The following is a 23,513-nucleotide window of genomic DNA, read 5'->3' on the forward strand; positions in this document are numbered from 1 at the left end:
TTTGCAAGGAAGTCCTCAAAGTGCGATATTCTATATACCACGGGGACCAATTGTGAAATTTTGTTTTTTTCTAATATAATAAAAAGGGTATTGATTTTTCCACTAAAGTTTTTACTCATCCATAGAAAAAATTGTGAATATACATTTATACCCTTAATTTAATTACTAGTAATTATCGAAGAACTAGATAACAAGAACTTAATCCATCCCTGCTGAACTTCCAACTTTCGTACGCTTAATTTACTTTTCTTCTTGCATCCCTCTCATTGCAGATGTACCTAATCCCACTCATTGCATATGTACCCAGTGGCTTGTTTCTCAGTTTGCTAATGGAAGAAGTTCACATCTCCGACTGTCTCTGATTTCTTATATTTTCTCAATACTATTATTAGTTTTCTCTGTATTTTATAGGATTTTACCCTGTGTATTCCTGGTGGTTTGCCTTGTATTCTTTGAGCATTCATGTTCAAGATGATTATCCAGTAGAGATTAAAGTTGGTGTAGCAATAATAACTTATACAATAAAAGACTAAAAGTTATAAGTTGCTTGGAATAAAATTAGATAAATGTTGATGGTTAATTTCCCTCTAGAAAATCTGAATTGGGGCTATTGGAAAAGTTTAGCCATCATGGTTGATTAGATATCAATGTTTGTCCATATATCCTAATCATGATGAACATAAATTTAACAAACCAAAGAAAGAAAATTATATTAAAATGTCTGATTACTCAAATATATTAGAAAAGAATATACATAAGAGAGAGTAAGTGATTATAAGGCATGGAAGAAAGTAAAAGTGAAAGAAGGTGGCAGGTATTGGTGGTTGGGTAATTAAAGGGGAGATCTTTGCGTTGAAAGAGCACTTATTGTTCATCTTCTTCAACATTCCCATGGCTTCCATTGCTCCCGACATCAATCCCCATTCAATCAACCTAATTTCACATTTTAATCACCACTTTTCTTAAATTTAGCACACCTAATCAAAACAAATATATCAGAAGAAACCTGCAATTCTAACAGAAACCTACAATTGCTAATAAAATTTGGGATTATGCTGCTGTTGAGGTCTAAGTGATGGAGATGGAGTATTTTTAGGATTCGACGTTAGAGATATATTCAAGTTCTTTTGGTCTTTCTATCTTTTTAGTAAATGTTAATTAAATGGAGGGGTATAAATGTCCATACACACTTTTTTTTTCAGTGTATGAATAAAAAAATCTTAGTGGAAAAATCACGACCCTAAAAAAAAGAACGGGGAATGTCCGTACCGACCTGATCAACCCCAAAGACCCCCTTAGACAATGGTCAAAGGTACACTGCGCCCTTTGACCAACTAGATTTTCTATTTATTCACAACCAATGCGTTTACAGTAACCCTACATCATTACCAATATCAACAGAGAATGCCTTCTCCCAAGAGAGAGAGAGAGATATGTATTAAATAATTATATTTCATTTTTTTAAAATAAAACAAAACTTAATAAATGATCTTTATGGTAGTAAGTTAATAAAAATGTTTTTCAGTTAACAGATAAAACTTAATGAAATAAATAATAAGACCATCCACCTCGGATCTTTCAAAAATCCTTTGCAATGCCACTCAGCAAAAATTAAATGGCATTTGGACTTTATCTTTCAAATTCTACGAGGCTTGCAAACCGATATATTAATACTCTAATCAAATAATTATATCTAAATATTAAAAACCAATTGGTATATTACATTTTTAATAAAATAATAATATCCAATAATATGTAATGCAAACAATGTAAAAGTGGCATTTACAATCCAATTGTAAGCCTCCCACTGATTTGCTCTAAGGACCAAAAATAAAAAATTTTAAAAACACAAAAGAACAATCTTACAAACTAAACTTTAGATTTGAAAAACAACATTAAAAAAAACGATATTTTTTCTAATATAAAAAAGGGGGGACAATGTCCGCACCGACAACCCCAAAGACCCCCTTAGACAATGGTCAACGGTACACTGCGACGCCCTTTGATCAACTGGATTTTCTATTTATTCACAGCCATCGTCACCAATATCAACAGACAATGCCTTCTCCGGGTTTAAACCTCGAAAATTATGTAATTCCTCTGGAGGAGATCAACCGAGCCACTAAAAACTTCAGTTCCGAAAGATTGATTGGAAGCGGTGGATTTGGTAAAGTCTACAAAGGAAAACTGTCTGAACGCTGGCAAAACCTCACAGTTGCTATCAAACGCCTAGATCACGACAGCTACCAAGGAGAGATTGAGTTCCGCAACGAGCTTGACATGTTTTCAAGATTCCACCATGAAAACATCATCTCTTTCATCGGCTATTGCAACGAAAGCAATGAGATGATTATAGTCTATAAATATGCTATCAATAGAAGCATTGATTATCATCTCCAAGACCCAGATAAGAGGCGCAGCATAACATGGACACATCGCCTGAAGATTTGCATAGGGGCAGCAAGGGGGCTCGATTACCTTCACTGGGGTCTTAACGAGCACCAAAGAGTTATACACAGAGACGTAAAGAGTGCTAACATATTGTTAGATGAGAATTTGGTTGCAAAAGTTTGTGATTTCGGTTTGTCAAAATTGGGTACCAAAAATCAGCCAAATACCCAACTGTACACTAACACCAAGGTTGCGGGGACTCACTTTTATCTGGATCCCACCTACCAAGAAAGCGGCATCCTCAGCAAAGAATCAGACGTATACTCATTTGGGGTTGTACTGTTTGAAATCCTGAGTGGGATGTTGGTTTATTCTAAAAGGAAAATTGGAGATGATAGACCTCGTGCTCTCATGAAGTTTGTGAGACGATACCATGAAAACGAACCAGAAAAGTTAATCGATCCCTATATAAGAGATCAGATTGATAGTCGTTCTTTTAATACCTTTATACAGATTGCATATCAGTGCATTAGTTTAAATTTAAAGGAACGTCCTCCGACAAACACCATCATCCAGCGGATTGAAGAAGCATTGAGTATTCAAGTAAGTATTTTTCTTTTTATATCTAGTTTAAGCAACCAAGAGAAAGTTAGAGATAGTTTGGGTCTTTATGCATCTGTTGTACTTGATTTGGGTTACCCTGTTGATATGATATGATATGAGTTTGAATGTTGCTGCAGGAGAGTGTTGATGCCTTTATCAAGTGTGTTACAGCAGACATGGGATTCAGTAATGGCATACCTGTTGCAGCGTTTACCATATACAAATGCGTTCTCCATTGGAAATATCTTGAAGCTGAAAAAACAAATATCTTTGAACGACTTATTCAGATTTATATTTCAGAAATTGAGGTACTTCCTCTAGTAATAAAAAAAAACAATGCACTAGGTAGAAATCTAGTCAATTAAACTATTCATTAACCTTTTACATTAATCTAGTCATGTTGACTCTAAGAAAGATACCAAGATTTAGTTTAGAGTTAATTACTTTTATTAGGGACAAAACCACATGAGAGAATTCTTATCCCTCCCTATTACAAAGAGAAGAGAGTTGGCGTAAAAGGACTTTTTACTGAATTGATCAAATTATATTCACACTTCTGTCTATTTATAATAAACAATATGATCTGATTATGAACTAACAACTAACTAATAACTCTCTAACCATCTATTAAATTACATAATGAGTCTAAAATGCCCTCTGTATATGTTAATACTACCACCAAAAGAATATGAGAGCACATATGTCATTTTCAGTTTGCCCTCTTATTGCGTTTGTGGGTGGATTTTTTTTTTTTTTTTTTTTTTTTTTTTTCCACTTGGGATTAAGGGAATAGAATTAGAGTTTTATGCAGAAAAGTCCCATTATTTTGGGAATTTTTTTGATAAAATCCTAATTTTTTTTGAACAGAAAAGTCCCGAATATTTAATTCTACACAATAATTTGTCATTTCCTGTTAAAATAAAAAATAAAGACTTTTTCATTAATTTGGACAAAATATTAAATAATCGGACTTTTCTGTTCAAAAAATAAATATTTATGACTTTATCAAAAATTTCTCCAAAATAATGGGACTTTTCTGCATAAAACCCATAGAATTACAAATAAATTGAGATTTCTTCAGCCGACACACCCTTATTTTGTAATCCTCTTATTATTCATTTGATTTGCATCTTAAAGTTAAAAGATGAATTTTTTTTTTTTAAATTCAGATTATTTCCATCGTAATGATGGTTCACCTTAATGCAGGTACAAAATAATAACAATCAGATGGCGTATTGGTTATCAAGTGCATGTACTTTTCTTTTCTTAATCCAAAAAAGTGTAATACTTGATCATAGTACAAGTTTAGTTGAGAAACCTTCACCTCCAGCTTTGGTGACAATGGTATTAATTTTTAATCTTATTAATGGTTTTATTTTTGCAACTTACATATCTATGTTCCATGGTAGTTGAAGCCAAATGCCTCATTTTTCTTTTCAAGCAGAAATTAACAGCACATATCGAGAAAATGTACGCCATTATTTGTGAAAATTTGAAAAAGGAATTGGGACCATTACTTGCACAGGTAAATGTAATTGTACTTTGTTTCATCCTCACCAATAATCTCCTATTTATATTTGGCTTCCCTTATCACCTTTCAGCCACGTAACCATATTATATTGAAAAGTTAAGAGTAAGTTACACGAATGGTCCTTGTGGTTTGGGGTAATTTACGCGCTTCGTCCCTAACTTATTTTTTTAACTCGTGAGGTCTCTACTATTTGTTTTTGTTCCGCGCTTGGTCCCTACTGTTTGTTTTTGTTATGCGCTTGGTCCCTGTCTTACCTAAAAAGACTTATTTAAATAGAAAAAAATGGTGGGGTAGGTAAGGTGAGGGGGTGGCGTTGGGGGTGTGTTTATTTAAATAAATTAAAAAATCAAAGGAAAAATATTTTTTTTAGGTAAGGCAGGAACCAAGTGCATAACAAAATCAAACAGTAAAGACCTTCTGATTTAAAAAAATAAGTTAAGAGACCAAACACGCAAATTACATAAACCATAGGGACCATTCGTGTAATTTACTCAAAAATTAACTATTCTCCTTCCTTTTATTCCTAACCATATAAAATAGTGTGACCTGTGGAATCCTTTAATTCTCTCTTAATTAATCCCTTTCTTTTGATTGTGACACTTGGTCTTGATCTAATGAGTAGGAATAAAAAGTAGGAGGATATTCAATTTGATTTCTCTCTCTCTCTCTCTCTCTCTCTCTCTCTCTATATATATATATATATATATATATATATATATATATATATATATATTAAAATTCAGGCTCCAAGAATTTCCAAGGGAGTGCTGAAAGATTCTGAGTCGAATGGTTGGGAAGGCATTGTTGATTGTCTCAACACTCTTGTGAACACGTTGAAAGAAAATTTTGTATGTGCACCTAAAAATATTGGACTTGTCTTAAACGATAAATATTAAATTTGTTTAGAAGATATATTTTGCCGGATTTTCTTATGTAATTGCATTTCAGGTGCCTCACATAATTATTGAGAAAATAATTCCTCAAATTTTCTCATACATCAATGTGCAACTTTTTAATAGGTGTTTTGTTACCTTCTTCTTTTCAAGACATTTTTTTTGGTTTCCTATAATCCTAGTAGCATAACATAAATATATTATTTTCAATTATCATGACTCTACAGTGTTCTTGTGCGTCGAGAGTGTTGCACATTCAGCAACTGTGAATATGTGAAAGCTGGTTTAGTAGAACTGCAGCAATGGTGTTGCAAGGAAAAAGAAGAGGTAATGCTTTCTCATGTTGTGTATGTTTATGCTCCAATATATTTTCATAGAAAATAATCAATGTAGCCAAATAACATTAGTATTGTTGAAGAAACATGTAGCGTCTACTTTTTCAGTGGCTTTGTGGAAAAAAAGGATCAAATCAAATTTTAATTAACTAGTATATATGTGGAAATTGTTTTTTGTATTTACAGTATGTATGCACAGCTTGGGATGAACTTGTGCATATTAGACATGCTATTAAGTTCATGGTATGTTTCTTCCAATTAAATTGTATCTTATAGGTTCTATTGTTGCTTCTCTCCCCATTAAAGGAAGTTTTCTTGTTTTGTCTAATATTATATTAAATTATTTATTTCATTGGCTCATTGCACTGCATGTATTCACACCTTATTCCATATTTTTGTGACCTTAATTCAGACTATGCATCACAAGTACAGGTTATCGTGTGATGAAATCACCATTGATCTGTGTCCTGTAAGTCTCTCTCTCTCTCTCTCTCTCTCTCTCTCTCTCTCAGGTTATTCTTACCACAAACAAAAAGTTGGATTTGAATGAGCCTAATTCACCATTTCTAAAAACACGAGTCCTCCTGTATTTCAACCGATATTGATAATATTCTATTTGTGAGGGGCTCAAGTGTAGTTTTAGAAACTGCTGGACTTGTTTTGAATTTTTTTTTTATCATTTCAAGGGCTTTTATGAAACATTTTAAAACTATAGAGCAAATTACACGAATGGTCCCTATGGTTTGGGGTAATTTTCATGTTTGGTCCTTAACTTATTTTTTTTAACTTAGAAGGTCCCTACTGTTTGTTTTTGTTGCGCGTTTGGTCGCTGTCTAACATAAAAGGACTATTTTACCCTTGATTTTTTGATTTATTTAAATAAACACACCCCCAACCCCACTTCCGCCTCACCTTACCTTACCTACCCCACCCTATTTAAATAAATTAAAAATCAAGGGAAAAATAGTTTTTTTAGGTAAGACAGGGACCAAGCGCGGAACAAAAACAAACTGTAGAGATCTTCCAAGTTAAAAAAATTAAATTAGGGACCAAACGTGCAAATTACCCCAAACCATAGGGACCATTCGTGTAATTTACTCTAAACTATATATATTCTGGGAACTAATTTCGAAAACATGAGAGAACATGGTCCATCTGAAAAGTCTAAAGCCTATTTTCAAAATAAGTTATGTGGCCAATTCCTAAAACATGATAGGATGCATATGTGCTCTTTGAATTGACACTTTCATCTATTTTCAGATTCTAAGCATCCAGCAGATGTATAGAATATCCAGTCTTTATTGGGATGACAAATTGGATACAAGGTCTGTATCCGAAGATGTAAGTGCTACATGTGAAATTTCATCTTTAAGGAACTAAAGCTATTTTCTTAACATGGTGTGTGTATATATATATATATATATATATATATATATATATATATATATATATATATATATATATATATATATATATATATATATATTATAAAAATGAGTTTGTCATTATGTTGTCTTTAACAAGGTTTTTTCAAGCATGAGGATAATGATGACACAAGATTTCAATGATGTCTCCATTCTATTAGAAGATAGTTTCAGGTATAATACTTGTTCTTTCTCCTTGATGAGTAGTTCAGAAGAACTTTTATGTTAGTCGCTCTTGAGATTTAAAAAAAAAAAGCCAAAAACACAAGTTTTGCAACCCCTTTGGTTTGGATTTTGTGATATTTAGCAACTACTGCATACACATAATCACATTAAACTTCTTAAAAAAAAAGTTAGTATGCTCACTCTATCACAAAAAGAAAGAATTCAAACACATTTTTTTTTAACAACTTCATCTTGACTAAAAATGTAATACAATGACTCATTGAGTTTTCAAATGCAGCGTACTTTTCTCTGTAGATGACCTCTGTAATTCCTTCCAAGTAGAAAATTTTGCAAATGTTAAACCTGCTGTACAACTTGCCACGTATCCAGCCTTTGATTTTTTGTACAAGTAAAGATCAGACCTCTAACAGTGTATGTTTTGCCAAGGTATATAGGATAATCTTTGCATATGTGCAAATGTGTAAAGTTAGGGGACACGTGTTGGAAGTTCCCTTTAATTGTATTATTTATAATCCTGTAGTTTTAGGACTTGTAAAGTTTTAATTGAACTTATGATAAACTTCTACAACCAATTATATGGAGTCCTTCAATTTTAGGACTTGTATTGGAACTTATTATAAACTGCTACACTCAATGATATGGAATAGTTTTTGAGATTGTTTATTGGTTGCATTTGTTGAAAAGTTGATCTTCAATCCGGATCTTTAGGATTCATGTGTGTGTGGTTTTTTTTTTTTTTTTTTTTTTTTTTTTTTTTTTTTTTGGCATAGAATAAAATTACAAAATAATGGAATCTACAAGGTAAAGAAATGGATCAGTACCAATTATTTTAATGTTTGGTTACTCTATTAAAATGAAATAGTATTTTAAGGTAGTGATAAAGTGACCGAATATAATAGAAAATAAAGTTATTGATATAATTGACGTGTGATATAGTTGGTTGGCAGTGGAAGTTCAAAACATGCTAAATTTAGACTTAAATGTACGGTTTTGTTTTTATTTGCCCATTATGGCATTTTATATCAAGTTACACTCTACGTGACATTTCATATATGTGTCCAACTTTATCCATGTGGTGCTAGCATGGTGTCTACATGGATTTTAATTTATTATTTTTTTTTTTGAAAATTTGATTTTTTATTATTATTGAAACCAACCCTACCCCATTTTGTTATCATCGATTCCAAACAGATTGAGTAGCAAAAAGTGGTCATACAAATATCACAAATTTAGCATCAAATTGCATTCATCATCGAATCCAAACACATTGAGTAGCAAAAAGGGCTCATGCATGTGATGATATCATGATAGTGCAAGAGCTTAAGGGCATTTAGATGCAGAGCACATAGATGATCCAAAAAGATATCCGTTTTTTTTTTTTTTAATGAAATTCTCTTTAGAAGGTTATTTAGTAGATTTTTTTTGTTGATTCCACTTTTCTAAATTTGGCTGTACCTACCAAATTTAATTGTACCCATTTTTAAAATGTCAATTGTAACCTTTTAAAAATATCTTGAAAATTAATAATAAAATAAATTTGAGTTTCTTTCTATTCTTGCTTTTGTTCTTTTGATCTGCTTCACATCGCTAACCCTACATTGTTTTATATCTCCAATCCTACACTAAAAATGTACTTTTACACTTAAAGTTAAACTATATTGCTCCTAACCCCAAATTAAACCTAGCATTATAGTGATGATGAATAGTATAAGTGTATAACACTAAATATAATGTTATATTATTCATCAACACTAAATACAATATTAAAATTTCAGATATGAACACGGATCGCAATCCTCTAACTTCAAATTCCAACTCAATCGCAAATGGTTATGGATGTCAAATGCGATCGGATGCGAAGGATCGGAAGTCGACGGAAGATGATTCTTCAATAGCAATTTCGGTTCTGATTCAAATTAGTTGTGATTGGCTCCGAACGGTAGGAATGCTTCGGAGTCATTGATGATCGGCGCGATGACTGGATGGGAACATCGGAGTATGATTGATTACAAAGTCTGATCCGATTATGATTGGTTGCGACCGGTTCCGAATCATCAGAACATATCAGAGTCACATGTTATCGGCACACTTGAGATCAATTGCGATTCTCGGAATGTGATACGATGCGAGCCTCAGTTGCGATTGTGATCCTTAAAGGGTTATCCGATACGATTCTTGGAGCGTTATATGATGTGATTCTCACAATGGAACCAATTACAATACGAACCTCGGAACTTACGATGCAGACCTTGGAACTTAACCTCAGAGCTTACGATTGGTTGTGAACCTCGGAACCAATCAGACTCTCATACACTCAGTTCTGATACATGCATGGATATTGGTTTCGATGGGCTATTTGGTTCGAGTGGGATATTGGATGTGAAGGATGTTGTGGATTGCGACAGCTACTTCAGTTTCAATACACGAGGAGTTGCAATGGAAGCCTTGGAAGTTTAAAAGGAGCTTTTTCCACTTCTTGAGGACATTTACTTTTCTAGCATTTAATTAGTCAATCTAGCTTCCAATATGCCTCTAGAGGCAATTTCTTTGAGTGGGTAGTTGTCACAACTGGAAATTTTGTGTCATGTAATCTATACACTCAAGCTAATGTGAATCAAAAACTTAAGAACATGTGTAACACCTATGATTATGACTTCAAAAACTTCAATCAAATACATCATACAAGTACTACAATTAGTCATCAAACAATTGGAGAACCTAGAAGTCCTTGTTTAAGTCCATTTTGGACTAGGACTCCCTTATTGGATCTAAATGGACCAATAAGCTTCCAGTTAGACTATCATGGGCTTAGAACCCTAATTGGGCTCTAATTGGACCCACACTAATTTATTTCAACATTTTGGGCCATGTTGGGCCTAGAATGAAATGAATTATAAGCCTTGATACATGAATAACCTAAACTAGTCCAATAAAAATATAAAAATCCTACCACATTCTTTTAGGCTTAAAACATACCCAAGATTAACTCTAATATTGGGCTTAGGGACAAAGGCCCAAATTTTTCCTTTTCCCTTCCAAATTCTCGGCCCAATGCCCAAGCCCAAGAGGAAATGGAAGAGTTGACTTAATGCATGCCACCTCATTATTAACCAAAGGATATCTATGCATGGAACTCATACTTCCAAGCATCTATCTCATCAAAGATCACTTCTCTTCTCTCCTTTCTCTCACTCTCGGCCACATTCAAACACACACACAAAAATTTACTCATTCTTCTCTCAAAGAAACTCTCTCCTTTCCTCTCCATAATTTCGAGATTTTAAGAAGCTTTCAAGAGGATCTTTCAAGCTAATCATCATCTTAGGTAAGTATTTACTTATATCCATGATCTAGCTATTTCATTCCATCAAAAATCTCTCCTAAATCTATTCCAACTTGTGATCATGCATCTTAGAAGTCACCAAACTCGAGATCTACCAAGGAAAGGTGCTAAGGCCGAAAATCACTTCATTTTTCCTCCATTTTCTCTTCAAAACCGAAACCACACTAAGGTGAGCTTCATACCCCCTATTTTCTGTTTTTATGAGTTTTATGGGGGGGGGGGGGGGGGGGGAATACAAGTGAAAGTGTAGATCTATATGTGTTTTGTATGCCTTGTATGATTTCCATGCTTATATTGTAACAGCCCGGAATTTCAGGTATTGTTATATTTATGATTTTGGGTGTTTTAAGAGGGGACTCGGCGAGTTGGAGGCTAGACTCGCCGAGTAGGATCGCGGATCTGGTCGCGGGTTCGCGACTGGACTCGACGAGTCCGGATATGGACTCGGCGAGTCTGCGCTGTTTAGCGAAAACCCTAACCGTTTAGGTTTGGGACGTATATGAGGGACCTTATGGCCGTCATTGTTCACCCTAGTCCTCTGAGAGAAACCCTAATTCGATTGTGAGCATCTGGAGCAAGGTAGAAGACCATTGTTGATTTTTGGAAGTGTTGTTTTGCAAGGAATAGGAGGCTTGGTTAAGGGAACAACAAGAGAAGCCACGTTCTGAGGATTGGGGACACAGAGAGCACGTTATTCAGGTAATATTTCGAGTTGCATTCTTCTATGTTGATGTGTATATGGATTTAGGGTTTATTGAACCCTTTTGTGGCTAGATTGAGTGTTACCTTAGTCCCCCAAGCGATTGGAACCCTGTATTGGGATCTTTGGAAGTCCAGAATGTCCCATGCCTGAGCATTTCGGGAATCAATGGAGGTTTTGGATTGGAATCCTTATGCCTTAGGTCAAAATGTAGATTATGAGTCATGGGGTGTATTATGAGCACCGAAATGAGGACCTTACGTGATAAATCAGTCTAGGAAGGCCAGACCTATGAATGGTCGGAGCAGTTCTGACCTTAGAAAGCAGTTTGAGCGGTTGCATGGCATGGACTCGCCGAGTCCGATGAACAGACTCGGCGAGTAGCTTGAAGATTAACTGGAACTCGTCGAGTTGTTCTTCAGACTCGGCGAGTTGAGTCGGGGTGGCCCCGCGATTCTTCCAGGAGAAACTCGTCGAGTCAAGGAGGATACTCGACGAGTAGAAAGGGAATCTTAGAGAATTGGTGAGGACGTCTAGACTTGCCGAGTCGCCCTAGCACTCGCCGAGTCAGGTCAAGTTGACCGTTGACCGTTGACCAGAGTTGACCTATGTTTGACTTCTTAGGGATAGTCAAACTTAGAAGACAAAAGTGTTAATAAGAGATGTATGATGTTATAGGGAGATTGTAGCTCAGCGGATCGAGTACGAGTGACTTCGGGATTTGCTAGCTTTCGACATTCACGAGGTGAGTCTTCTCACTATACTGTACCCGGAAGGGTTTGACCGTATGACCGGAAGGTCAGATATGATATAAGATATGTGTTTTATGTGATAAGGTAATTGTTATATGTGCTATGTATGATATGTTTGATATGGGCCGGAAGGCATTATGTGATGGGCCGGAAGGCGAATATGTTATGGGCCGGAAGGCGAATATGTTATGGGCCGGAAGGCGTTGTGTTGTGGACCGGAAGGTCGGCGTGGGTAGGACCGGAAGGTTTACCCAGCAGGGACGGAAGTCCCCTGAGACACATGGACCGGAAGGTCAGGGCCTGGAAAGGCATATGTGCGTAAGTTGTATTTTGGGGAACTCACTAAGCATTTATGCTTACAGTTGTTATGTATGTGTTTCAGGTACTAGCAAGGATCGTGGGAAGGCGCCGGCGTGATCTGTACACACTGGAAGATGTTTTGTGATCTTGGGATTTAGATGATTTGTATTTTGACATGACACTTGAAATGTTTATGCCTTGTTTTGAATGAAGATACTATATTTTGAAATGAAAAAAAAAATTGTTTGAAAATTTACGGTGTTACATATATGTGTGTTTTTGTGTGTTATAATGTTGGATCTAGCCATAAAACCCCTCAAAACCGAGATATACCTTATGTTAAACGATACTAGCATCAAGTATATTTCTACATACAAAGTGTTCCAAGAAAAATAGCTAAATGGCTTAGTAACATTTTCTTTGGGCTAAAAACACAATTTTTGGACATAAAATGTCAAAAATATGAAGTTAAAGGGCCCAAATTGACATATCACGAATTCTGATGGATGAGGAGTGTCAAAACAGTTTCAATAAAACATTTTCTGGAAATATACTCAATTGGAGGATTAAAAACATAAATTTCAAGCTTAATGGGCTAAAAATGACATTTTCGGCCCAATAAGGCCCATTATGCGAGATTTTCTGTTTTGGAGGGCCAAAACTGTGTTTTTCTGTAAAACAGTGGACTATTAGTGTTCCAAGTCCTTTTCAAGGGTTTAAAATGCTTTTTAAATTTAAAAAGGACCAAAGTTGCAAAAATTTTACAGTTTGGGCCAAAATTGTCAAAGTTGCGAAAAAGAAGGGCTTTTACCGAGAAAACTGCAATTTCAAGGACTAAAACTGTTTTCATTGAAAAATATGCTGAAAAATATCAATTTCAATAATTTTTGGTGTTAAAATGTCAAGAAAAATGATTTAAGAATCAAACCGGAAAGTTATTTAATTAAAGGGGTTGAAAAAGTAAATTTTACAAACAATGAGGGGCTGAAAACAGAAAACTTCCAAGGCTAATTCAATACACGCAATTTGATCAAATGATGGCACCGCGACTATCGACGAAATACAATACACTACAATACCAAAAGTCGTTGTTAAACGAATTGGTTCGGTCTCGAACCAATAAAATCCAAAACTACTAACACGACGACACTACGACACTACGATTCATACAAGTAACGTTTGGGAATTCAATATACATGCGAGTGTGCACAGACATCTACGCACCATCTTTGGGCCCCAAAAGTGTAAAATCTTGTTTGTTGGGCCTAGCTAGCCCAATGACCTGATCTTAAGGCCCGAAGACCTCTATCTTACGAAGTGTTGGGTTTTACCGATCTGACACAACGTAAAAGGACTTTCAATGGCTTGTATACTACTGGTCCCCAAGGGTCCTTTAGTATTGCTAGTAAAGTCTACATTTCATGCGAGGCGGGTCTAGGACCCCTCGTACATTTTTTTTATCCCCGACCAGTTAATGGAGTCATCGAGGTCTTCGTGTCCTCTTTCTCTTCGGATGTGGGACTACACATAGTCAGGGCGATTGGATAACGTGATTAGTACGGACGACGCCTACGGGATCGTTAGTATAGCTATAAACTGGTCGTTTGTGTAATACGTGTTTGTAGCAAATAATCATGCTAAAAAATAATCCAACGTCGCCTGGGACTGACACTATACGCTATGCAATGGTTTCAATGTGACTTCATAGAATTCAAGGAATTAGGAAAACATCGGGTTTTCCTAGGGTTTTCAATACATACGGATTCGAAATGCATACAACTTCAACGAACAATTTTTACAAGTATAGAAACAAACAAGCATACCTATGGATCTTCACAAACGTTTTCAAAAGCTTTTCTTTTCAGAAAATATCGGATTTTCTGGTGGTTTTCAAACGATACGAAACATTGTTTTTCTTCAAATACCGCTTATAAACTCACCAACATTCCACATGTTGACGTTTTTCAAAATACTTGTATTCTCAGGGAACCAGTGATACAAAGGAAATCATATTCAGTGATGGCTTGCAGTTTATTTATGTACGAATCGAACAATTTATTTTTGGGAATGTAATGCTTAAACAATGTACTTCATGTAAACTCTACTGGTTGTACTATATTAATGCATGGTGACGAATGTTGTTACGTTTCATATATATTCAATGTTATGGTATTCAATTGAGTCACGGCAACCCCCGAACGTTTCCGCCGCCTGGTTCGGGGGTGTGACAGTAGTTTCTTTTTGTAGGGCAATTCATTTTTGTAACTGCTTTTTAGGCTATAAATAGCCATTTTATCTATCATTGTAATAAGTTTTTTTTTTTTTTTTTTTTTTTTTTTAAATATATTAATCAAAGAACTTTTGTTCATCCATTATCGAATTATTTTTTTTTAAAATATATTAATCAAAGAACTTTTGTTCATCCATTTGAATTATTGCGTATAATTCAGATTGTGTCATTGTTTGGGACGCGTATCTCATTCGTGTCTTCCATTTCAAGTTAATAGGTCTTAACTTGTTTTCGCTCGATATTCACTCTATAGGTCTAGATTGTCTATCAAATCTATCTCTTTTGTTCTTTTCTTGTCCTTCTATCTCTTGTTCTTGTTTCTGATGCTTTCATAAAAATCCAAAAACAAATCATCCCTCCAAATTCGCATTATAAGTGGTATTAGAGCCGAAAAGTTCTTGTCAGGTTTTGCTAATTTCATTCGCCGTCCAGATTTTCTATCAAAGCCAAAAGATCTCCTGCCAGGTTTAGAGCCGAAATTCCTACTAAGTTGTTCAAAACATGTTACGTAAGTTATATATTGACGAAGACGAAGAAGTAGATGAGAACACCTACATCTACAAAGCCGAATTCTGGTATGAACCATAAAGTGATATTGATAAGATTACACTCTCCAATTCTGATTTGGAAGAGGATGGTGAAGATTCGGGTCCCATCTACGACACCGATGGGGAAGAAGAATTCGTTGAAGAAATTTATTCCGTGATTGGAAAAGAAATTGATGAAGCTAAGGTAGAAGAACTAAATTTTGTTGACAAAATTGTTCAAGATTCCGTTCCTATCTACGATATTGATGTGGAAGAGGAACATAGTGAAGAAATTGAAGAGGACTTAGTTTCGTGATTGGAAACAAAATTGATGAAACAATTGTGGAAGAAATCAATTTTGTTGATACGGATAACGAGACCCCATAAAGGAAAAAAAAAAAAAAAAAAAAGGGGGGGGGTGGGGGTGGGGTGGGGTTGTTTGGGACAAAACTACCCACTCCTACCCTCGAAATTAAAATGGGATTAAGCATGCACCATCCCCGAGATCCAACACGACTTTTTGACATAACCTTTTCCCATCCCTGCTTGCAAAATAGACATGAGGGGGGGATAAAATAGTTTTCTTTAAGTTAAGGGGGGTGTAAATGAAATTTCTGAAAAAGCATCCAAAAGTATAAACAACGAAACAAGTGCGTATAGTCTAACCACAGAACCCGCACGGGAAGAGATATGGCCTTGCCTCCGTGTCTCAAACCTCTCCCACTGTCATCACCACCGCGAGCACGAAGGCATACACTACCACTTCCAACTTCACGGCGGTTCCGGTGCACATGCTCCGCCGTCGCTTCTCCGGATTCTTCCTCATTATCATCGTCTTCAATCACTCAACGCCCTGCTGTCATTCTTCCAGTAAATCCTCTACCCTCATATCTATGTAAATTTGTGCACTTTTTGTCATGTGTTTTCGTTTTTTGCGTCGGAAGAATCGAATGTGCATCCATGCTTGTGAATTCAGTTCTATTTTGCGATTATAATTAGAAATCGATCTTTAGACGTAAACGTTGATGTTCTGGTGACATTTAACACGAGCATTTCGCTATTGGATAATTGCAATTAAGGATTCTACTTCTAGCTTCTTAGAAGTTTAGGTTGGTTTGGACTATCAACATTGACAAAATAGGCGACATTTGAACCAAATTTGATAAAATTCTAGATTTATCCCCAGTATTGAAACTTGATATTTATGCGAATTGACCTCAATCGCTATTGGAAAATAGTTAGAATTTGATGCATTTTTCTCAAATGCTCCATATCAGTGACATCATTTTCTTTGGATGTTGATGGGATTAGAGTAATGCAGAATATGTTCGTTTTCCACAACCATGGATGAATCAAATTATCACTTGCAATAAGTACAACAAATCTTGATTGTTGACAGGGGTTAGGGAATAATACAGGTGACTATGAGAAATTAGCTTTGACCTTACAAGGATATGGTGTTTCAACTGTGGTTGCCAATGTTTCAAGAATCGATTGGCTGAGAAATGCTGCTGGTTTGGTTGACCCTAATTACTGGCGAGGCACACTCCAACCTCGCCCTGTTCTCGATTGGTACTTTGTTTTCACATGATCTTTTAAGCTCTTTCGAGACCCTTAAAGCACTTTTGTTACAGTTTTTGTTACAAAAGACATGACAAATTGACAATACAGTTTTTGGCTTGTATTGGACTGAGACTGATGTCAACATGAAAGATGTGAATACTCTACTTACCCTCATTATCAAAAATAGCACTAGAAAGTTGTTGAGTCTCATCCAGTCATATAAAATGATGTCATGTGTAACAAACACAGCCTAATGTGTCAATCTCACTAAAGCTAAATGTATTTTGGGCAGGTATTTAAATAGGGTTGATGAGGCTGTCAATGAAGCTTTGAAACAATCTCAAGGTCTGGAGTTTTTCTTTTTAACTTTGATTCAAGTGATCTTTAACATTCCAATTTGATGTATCATTGGGCCAACAAGACTTATTGGGCCTGAGTTTGGTATGGTATTATATCTTTTTTATAAAATAGACATTATTAGTCGAGCACATTACAAAATTTATATAGCTTATTAATCTACTATAACTTGCTACTTTTAAAATGTATAAACTATTAAACTTTATAAATTTACTGATTGAAAATTAAAAAAAAAAAAATGAAATACAACAGTTATAGAAAATAATAAAGATTTACCGTTTATATTTTACCATTAGAAATATACAAATGGAATATGTAAAACGAAACTACAAAAATTATAAAAGTGATAAAAACTGCATTGTTTGTTTGGTTTTTGTAATTACAAACAAATTTACAAAATTCACAAAGGGAATTACAAGATGCAAAGTTGCAACAATATAAAAATCATAAGAATAAAACCAAATAAACTTACATGAAATCAAGAATTACAAAAACTACAAACCAAATTACAATAGACAAAAAATGGAAAAAAGGTCCATAATTTTTGCCCCATTGACATCAGTCGAACTCCCAGTGTATTAGTCCAATGCACATATGAAAGATTAATAGCAACTCCATGTCCCACAGACACTCCCACCTTTTTGAGGTGAGAGAAATAGTTCAACAATTTTTGCCCCATTGACATCAGTCTCACTTCCAGTCCAATGCATGCCAAACACAGTACAACCAATTTGTCTTTTTCTGTCAATTTAATCATTTTCTTCATGCACATTTTAATAGAATAATAAGATCTACTACTGTAGGTGGTTCGTTGTCGATTATTGGACACTCTGCAGGAGGGTGGTTAGCTCGGGTATACATGGAAGAATTCACCAATGCAAATATTTCATTGCTTCTCACTCTTGGATCACCTCTTCAGTATGTATTACCGAATAAAACTTGCTTCAAAGACTAAAAATATAAATATTTTAAACCTTTGTTTTTTTTTTTATATGTTAATTTTAGGCCACCACCAAAAGGGTTGCCAGGAGTTATTGATCAAACAAGGGGTCTTTTGGATTATGTGGAGAAAAACTGCAAGAAAGCTGTTTATACTCCAGAATTGAGATATGTTTGTATCGCAGGCAGGTATACTAAAATACATAAACTAGGGATTTTTTTTTCATTGATTTGTTTATTATAGCATCATGCTTTCACTTTTTCCTATTATAGCATTGTACTTTGAAAAATCTACCCAAGTATAGAAATGTCATCTAAACTCAAAGAAAATTACATTTTTGTAATTGAGAAGAAATTTCAAAGTACAATATCTTAGGTAAATCTACAAAAAAGTCCCTGATGTTTGGCTTTATTAACGCAAAAGCCATCCCTGATTTTTTTCTTTTGCAATTAAGCCCAAAAAACTTAAAAACCAGTTAATATTTGCATTTCTGATTGTTTATTTACAATTTGGCCCTGAAAACCGGCATTAACCGGGTACAAGGGTTATTTTGCATGTGTTTACCAGGTTTTTGGGCTTAATTGCAAAAAAAAAAAAAAAAAAAGGGATGACTTTTGCATTAATAGAACCAAAGTTTAGGGACTTTTTTTGCAGATTTCCCTGATATCTTAATAAGAAAAAGTCAAAAGTACAAGGCTATAATTAGGTTCATTTTTAAAAACACAGTGCGAAAATTAAAAGTACAATGTTGTAATAAAAAGAAATGATGGTAGGATGCTATAAAAAGTTGAAAACAAATAAATGAAAGTACGTTGCTATTTCTTTCATTTAGCTCATTTAGATAATTTACATTACTGATCAAACATTTGGTAGCTTTGTAGATATATTCAGGGAAGTCGTTTCTTTGGTAACTCAAATTCTCCAACAACTATCCCTCTAGCAATTGAGCAATCAGAGGTTGCTATTGGAAGTGATCCAAGCACCTTAACACCAACTGATGCTACATTTCGCACTCGCTTTGTTGGTCAAGGATACAAACAGGTATATACTTTTACTATGAGGGTATTTTGGTCTTTTAATAAAAAAACAAAAGAATGGAATTGAATTCCTTCCATGATTCCATCCTCTCCTACGAATGGTACAGAATATGATCGATTCCATGAAAATTGAGTTTTATTCATTTGGATGGCAAGCACACAATGAACATCGGAATGGAATCATGGATTCCGATTCCGTCGGAATCAACAAACGAAACACATATTTCTTTGCTTTAGGTGTAACGGTAGTATAATAATATATCAATTTTAAGAGGGTATTTTGGTCTTTTAATTAAAAAAGGAAGAATGAACCTACTGTTGGTGGACGTATTGAATCGGCAACCAAACGCGTCATGGGAATGGAATTGAATCCTAATCCCATTGCAATATGAATAAATAATTTTTACTAGGTAGACTAATTAGTCTTTTTAATACCATCCTCTCCTACGAACAGCGGAATCCATCAAACATGGAATATGAAAGATTCCAACAAAATTAAGTCCTGTTCATTTAGAAGCCCAACACGCAATGGAACACCGGAATGGAATCACGGATTCTGATTCCGCCGGAATCAACAAACGAAACACACATTTCTTTGATTTAGGTGTAACGGTGGTTCTTGTTTTTCATAGGTATGTGGGCAGGCAGATGTATGGGGTGATGGGGTGGTCCCGGAAGTATCGGCTCATCTTGAGGGTGCGTTAAACATTAGTTTGGATGGAGTCTACCACTCGCCTGTTGGCTCAGATGATGAATCAAGACCATGGTATGGCTCACCAGCTGTTGTTGACCAATGGGTACACCACCTACTTAACTAGTTGTGTATATATAATGTTCATATTATTTTTATGAGAATTTGTCATATTGTAAATCCTATTACATCATTTACCACAAGTTTTAGATTTATACTTGTTAGAGTTCACTCAATTTGTTATGTATATGTACTTTTTTTTGTTAACAAGTCATTTTGAGATGGAAAATAAGATATACTACTTTAATGATAATGTTGAACTACAAAGACATTTGGTGGATGTTTGATAAAACTTATTTTGAATAGACTTTAGACAAGACTGTTTGATAATGTTTGATAAAATCAAACCATTTAGTGATGAATGATTCCAATCTCTTAAGAGAATGCGGGGTTCCTCAACCCTTCATAGGCTTTTGATTTCTGGTTGTTTAGAGGCTTTGGCAAACGTGTTGAATGCAGACCGAGATTCAAATCGTTCCATTTAAAAGGCTGTCAAATAGCCCCATAGATTAGTTGGAATTTCTTTTATTATGTTTCTTTTGAAGCTTTTATAACTCTATTAGTTTAGTTTATTTTTATAACTATTAAGTATTTTGTTTGTAATTTATAATAATATATAATTAAATATAGACGCTATGTTTTTGCATAGTTTATGGGATTTATAAGTTTATAATGTAATTTTTTTTTTTTTTAATTTGTGTACTAATACTTCTTGATAAATAATGTTTAAAAATCATAATGTTCGCAAATTAAGTCTATTTTCATAAAGATTGGATATGCAAACCGACAAACCATTCAACATGTCCAGGATCCGGATCCGTTTATTGACCCAACATTTTGTACACCAAAGGCCCCATTATAAACACTCATGAGTCACGAGTCTCATGACATAAACAATTAATGATCAATGGGTAAAAAGTAAAAACCTAGCCAATTGTGGGCATCTTTTTAGATCAAAAGCCACTATAAAACATATGTTTGTGTACGTAAAATTATTGTCCTACATTGGCTTTAAAATAAAAACCTCATATTTTGGATGGGACAAAAATGCACCCAGAAATTTCACTGCCCTAATTCACCCCAACCAAAAAAATATACTGAAAGTGGAAAAAAGTACAACTATCACTGCACCATTTACAACTAGTGCTAGGAGCAAGAAAATAGCATTCAACAAGACATGTTTTCTCAACACCCTACACCACTTTCCCAGAGAAACATAGAAATGAGCATCAATTTGCATACAAAATAAACTCTGGAAGCTTCAGTGCACTCCTAAATTCAAAAGAAAATATGAACTTCAAGTGTGTCATGTTCTAACTAGTCTTGACAAAATGAGGAGCAAGCAATTTGGCAATCTCTAGAAACCCAACTCTGTCTCTCCCATCAAATATTGTCTTGAGCTTTTCATCACAAATTATCTCTCGCTTGTTTTCTGGATTCTGCACACAAAAATTCCCCATCTTAGAACACAACAATAGGCAATATATTTTACGTTGTGTAATGAGTCACTTTTATCACTAATTCACAGATGGTTTTGATTCTAATCCACTAACCACAAGGTCCTCGATTGCATAATCAGGTTATAAAGTAAAACCTAGCAAAAATTTCAGGTGTATTCTCTCATTTTCTTCATGATCACAATCTTAGGGTTTAACACTATCATATTTAGAAACCAAAATCGGTTAACTTTGCTGGATTCAAGTCATACAACCAATATAAGTAGAACACATGATTGACAGCAATCAGAACTAGTTCACTTGGCTTTCAAACAACTAGGTGACTCTAATTTCCCCAAACTCATTTCGATTAAAATGCGTAAGAAGCGAAAACCTAAAACAGATTTCAAAGTTACTAGTATATTTGTTGATGTTGAACACGTAAAGATAAACGCATTTACCAAACAAATTGGGCGAAGAAATGTGAAAGTCGAAAAAAAATGAATTAATTACTCGCCTGAAGCTCATGGAGCTTGATGTGCTGCCAAATCTTCTTAACGGCGTCGGTGCGAGGGGATTCAGAGACACCGAGGAACTGAGCTAGGGCTGGAGAAATCGGAGTTGGTTTCAAAATGCCAACAGGTTTCAACGATTTTTCAGCAGAAGCTGGCTTCGGTTTCTTCGCTGGTTTCTCTGTTGGTTTTTTGACGGTTGTTTTCTTCTTTGCAGCGGTGGTGGTGGTAGCGGCAGCGGTGGCCGTGGATTTGGGAGTGGCGGACTTTGCTGCAGCGAATAGCGATCTGCAGCCGTTGAAAACCCTAGCACCCGAGGCCATTGCAGTGGATGGTTCGAGTGTTGTGTGTTGGCGAATGGCGACGGAAATATAGCAGGGCAAGACAATACTTTGAGAGGGCGATGAAATGGTTTAAGGGATATTAGTGCGACTTGAGGTCACATAGGGTTACTCGATCAGTGACACGTGGCAACAACCAATTTTTAACGTTTCAATTTTAATAAAAAACAAACAAATAAAAAAACATATGAGAAATTGAAATCTAACAACTTTTTTTGGGTTTTTTCCCCCTTAAATATACCTTTTTTTTTTTTTTTGCATAATAACCACATAATCCGGAATTGGTCGTTCCGGAACAAATTCCAAATTATTTTTCGGGTGGCCTTACCCATTTCATTGGATCCGGAATACATATTCCGGATGAACCACATGTGTTCTGGATCGGGATTTTGAATTTCAAAATCCAGCATATAATTTGAGGCGGCATTCCGAAAAGACGCATTCTAATTCCGAAGTTCCGACTAGATTACGACATTCCGACTCGATTCCGACACGCAACTTCCATCTTCGACACGTATCAACACCCATCTTCGACATAGAAGACGAGCACTACGTGTAACGCTCTAAAAATTTCAACCAATTTAAACTTTTCAAAAACAACTCACATTCATTAAGTTATTACAAAAAGGTTTTCAATACTTTTATTATCAGAGTATTCCCCAGAACCAAATCATAAAATATAAACATGAGGAGCAGTACGATCACGCCTTTGCCTTGCCACGGTCTCTTGAAGTACCTGAAACATTAAACCACAACTGTAAGCCCGAAAGCTTAGTGAGATACTCCCAAAATACCAACCACAATACCATACACGCATAATATCATAACCAGAACAGAACAACCATGCACTTCGGGTCTACTGTGTGACTGGTCCGCCGCACCGGCCTACAGTCTACCTGGTCCACCCTCCGAGTCTAGCATATACATCGAGTCTACAGTGTGATTGGTCCGCCCGCACCAGGCCTTCAATCCACCTGGTCCACTCTCTGAGTCTACAGTATGACTGGTCCGCCCGCACCGGGCCTTCAGTCGGCCTGGTCCACTCTCCGAGCCTCGGCACGTCTGGTCCGCCCTCTCAGGGCCTTCATCCTATCTGGACTGCTCGCTGGGCCTTCGAAATATCTGGTCCGCCCTAGGTATGTTCGCCTACAACACGAAGCAGGATCCGCCTCAACCCAACCCCGGTCCAACAACCATGTGCACATAAACATATAATCATATAACAATCCTCAACCAGACAAACAGTCTAACAGATCACATAGCATATCAATGTCCTAACCAGGATTCCGACCTAACCGGTC

At 35.5% G+C, this 23,513-nt stretch overlaps 3 protein-coding genes across 7 annotated transcripts; 2 read left to right on the top strand and 1 right to left on the bottom strand.

The window, feature by feature from the left end:
* The first annotated feature begins 1,953 nt into the window (after positions 1-1,953).
* On the top strand, positions 1,954-8,024 carry LOC145040794 (myosin-6-like). Of its 5 annotated transcripts, none has more exons than XM_078988691.1 (12): positions 1,954-2,994; positions 3,132-3,302; positions 4,201-4,338; positions 4,436-4,519; positions 5,269-5,373; positions 5,474-5,544; positions 5,646-5,745; positions 5,940-5,996; positions 6,166-6,222; positions 7,014-7,094; positions 7,278-7,351; positions 7,641-8,024. In XM_078988691.1, the coding sequence occupies exons 1-12, from the start codon at positions 2,059-2,061 to the stop codon at positions 7,753-7,755; spliced, it is 1,989 nt and encodes a 662-aa protein (XP_078844817.1). In that variant the 5' UTR covers positions 1,954-2,058; the 3' UTR covers positions 7,756-8,024. The 5 variants fall into 5 exon arrangements, with proteins under 5 accessions (XP_078844817.1, XP_078844825.1, XP_078844830.1 ...); XM_078988695.1 differs by having other exon boundaries at positions 1,955-2,994; positions 4,439-4,519; XM_078988699.1 differs by lacking the exon at positions 5,940-5,996.
* A 7,915-nt stretch (positions 8,025-15,939) lies between these two features.
* Positions 15,940-20,078, top strand: LOC145040820 (alpha/beta-Hydrolases superfamily protein). Its single transcript, XM_078988714.1, has 7 exons — positions 15,940-16,145; positions 16,675-16,847; positions 17,131-17,183; positions 17,999-18,113; positions 18,201-18,323; positions 19,017-19,176; positions 19,805-20,078. Exons 1-7 carry the CDS (start codon positions 15,966-15,968, stop codon positions 19,988-19,990), a joined length of 990 nt encoding a protein of 329 aa, XP_078844840.1. The 5' UTR covers positions 15,940-15,965; the 3' UTR covers positions 19,991-20,078.
* A 919-nt stretch (positions 20,079-20,997) lies between these two features.
* Positions 20,998-22,275, bottom strand: LOC145040824 (SWIB/MDM2 domain superfamily protein). Its single transcript, XM_078988718.1, has 2 exons — positions 21,877-22,275; positions 20,998-21,362 (listed from the first exon to the last, which is right to left on the bottom strand). The coding sequence occupies exons 1-2, from the start codon at positions 22,192-22,194 to the stop codon at positions 21,237-21,239; spliced, it is 444 nt and encodes a 147-aa protein (XP_078844844.1). The 5' UTR covers positions 22,195-22,275; the 3' UTR covers positions 20,998-21,236.
* Positions 22,276-23,513: the final 1,238 nt, after the last annotated feature.

The sequence above is a fragment of the Lactuca saligna genome, chromosome 1 (assembly GCF_052625555.1).
Source record: "Lactuca saligna cultivar CGN05327 chromosome 1, ASM5262555v1, whole genome shotgun sequence".
Classification (NCBI taxonomy): Eukaryota; Viridiplantae; Streptophyta; class Magnoliopsida; order Asterales; family Asteraceae; genus Lactuca; species Lactuca saligna.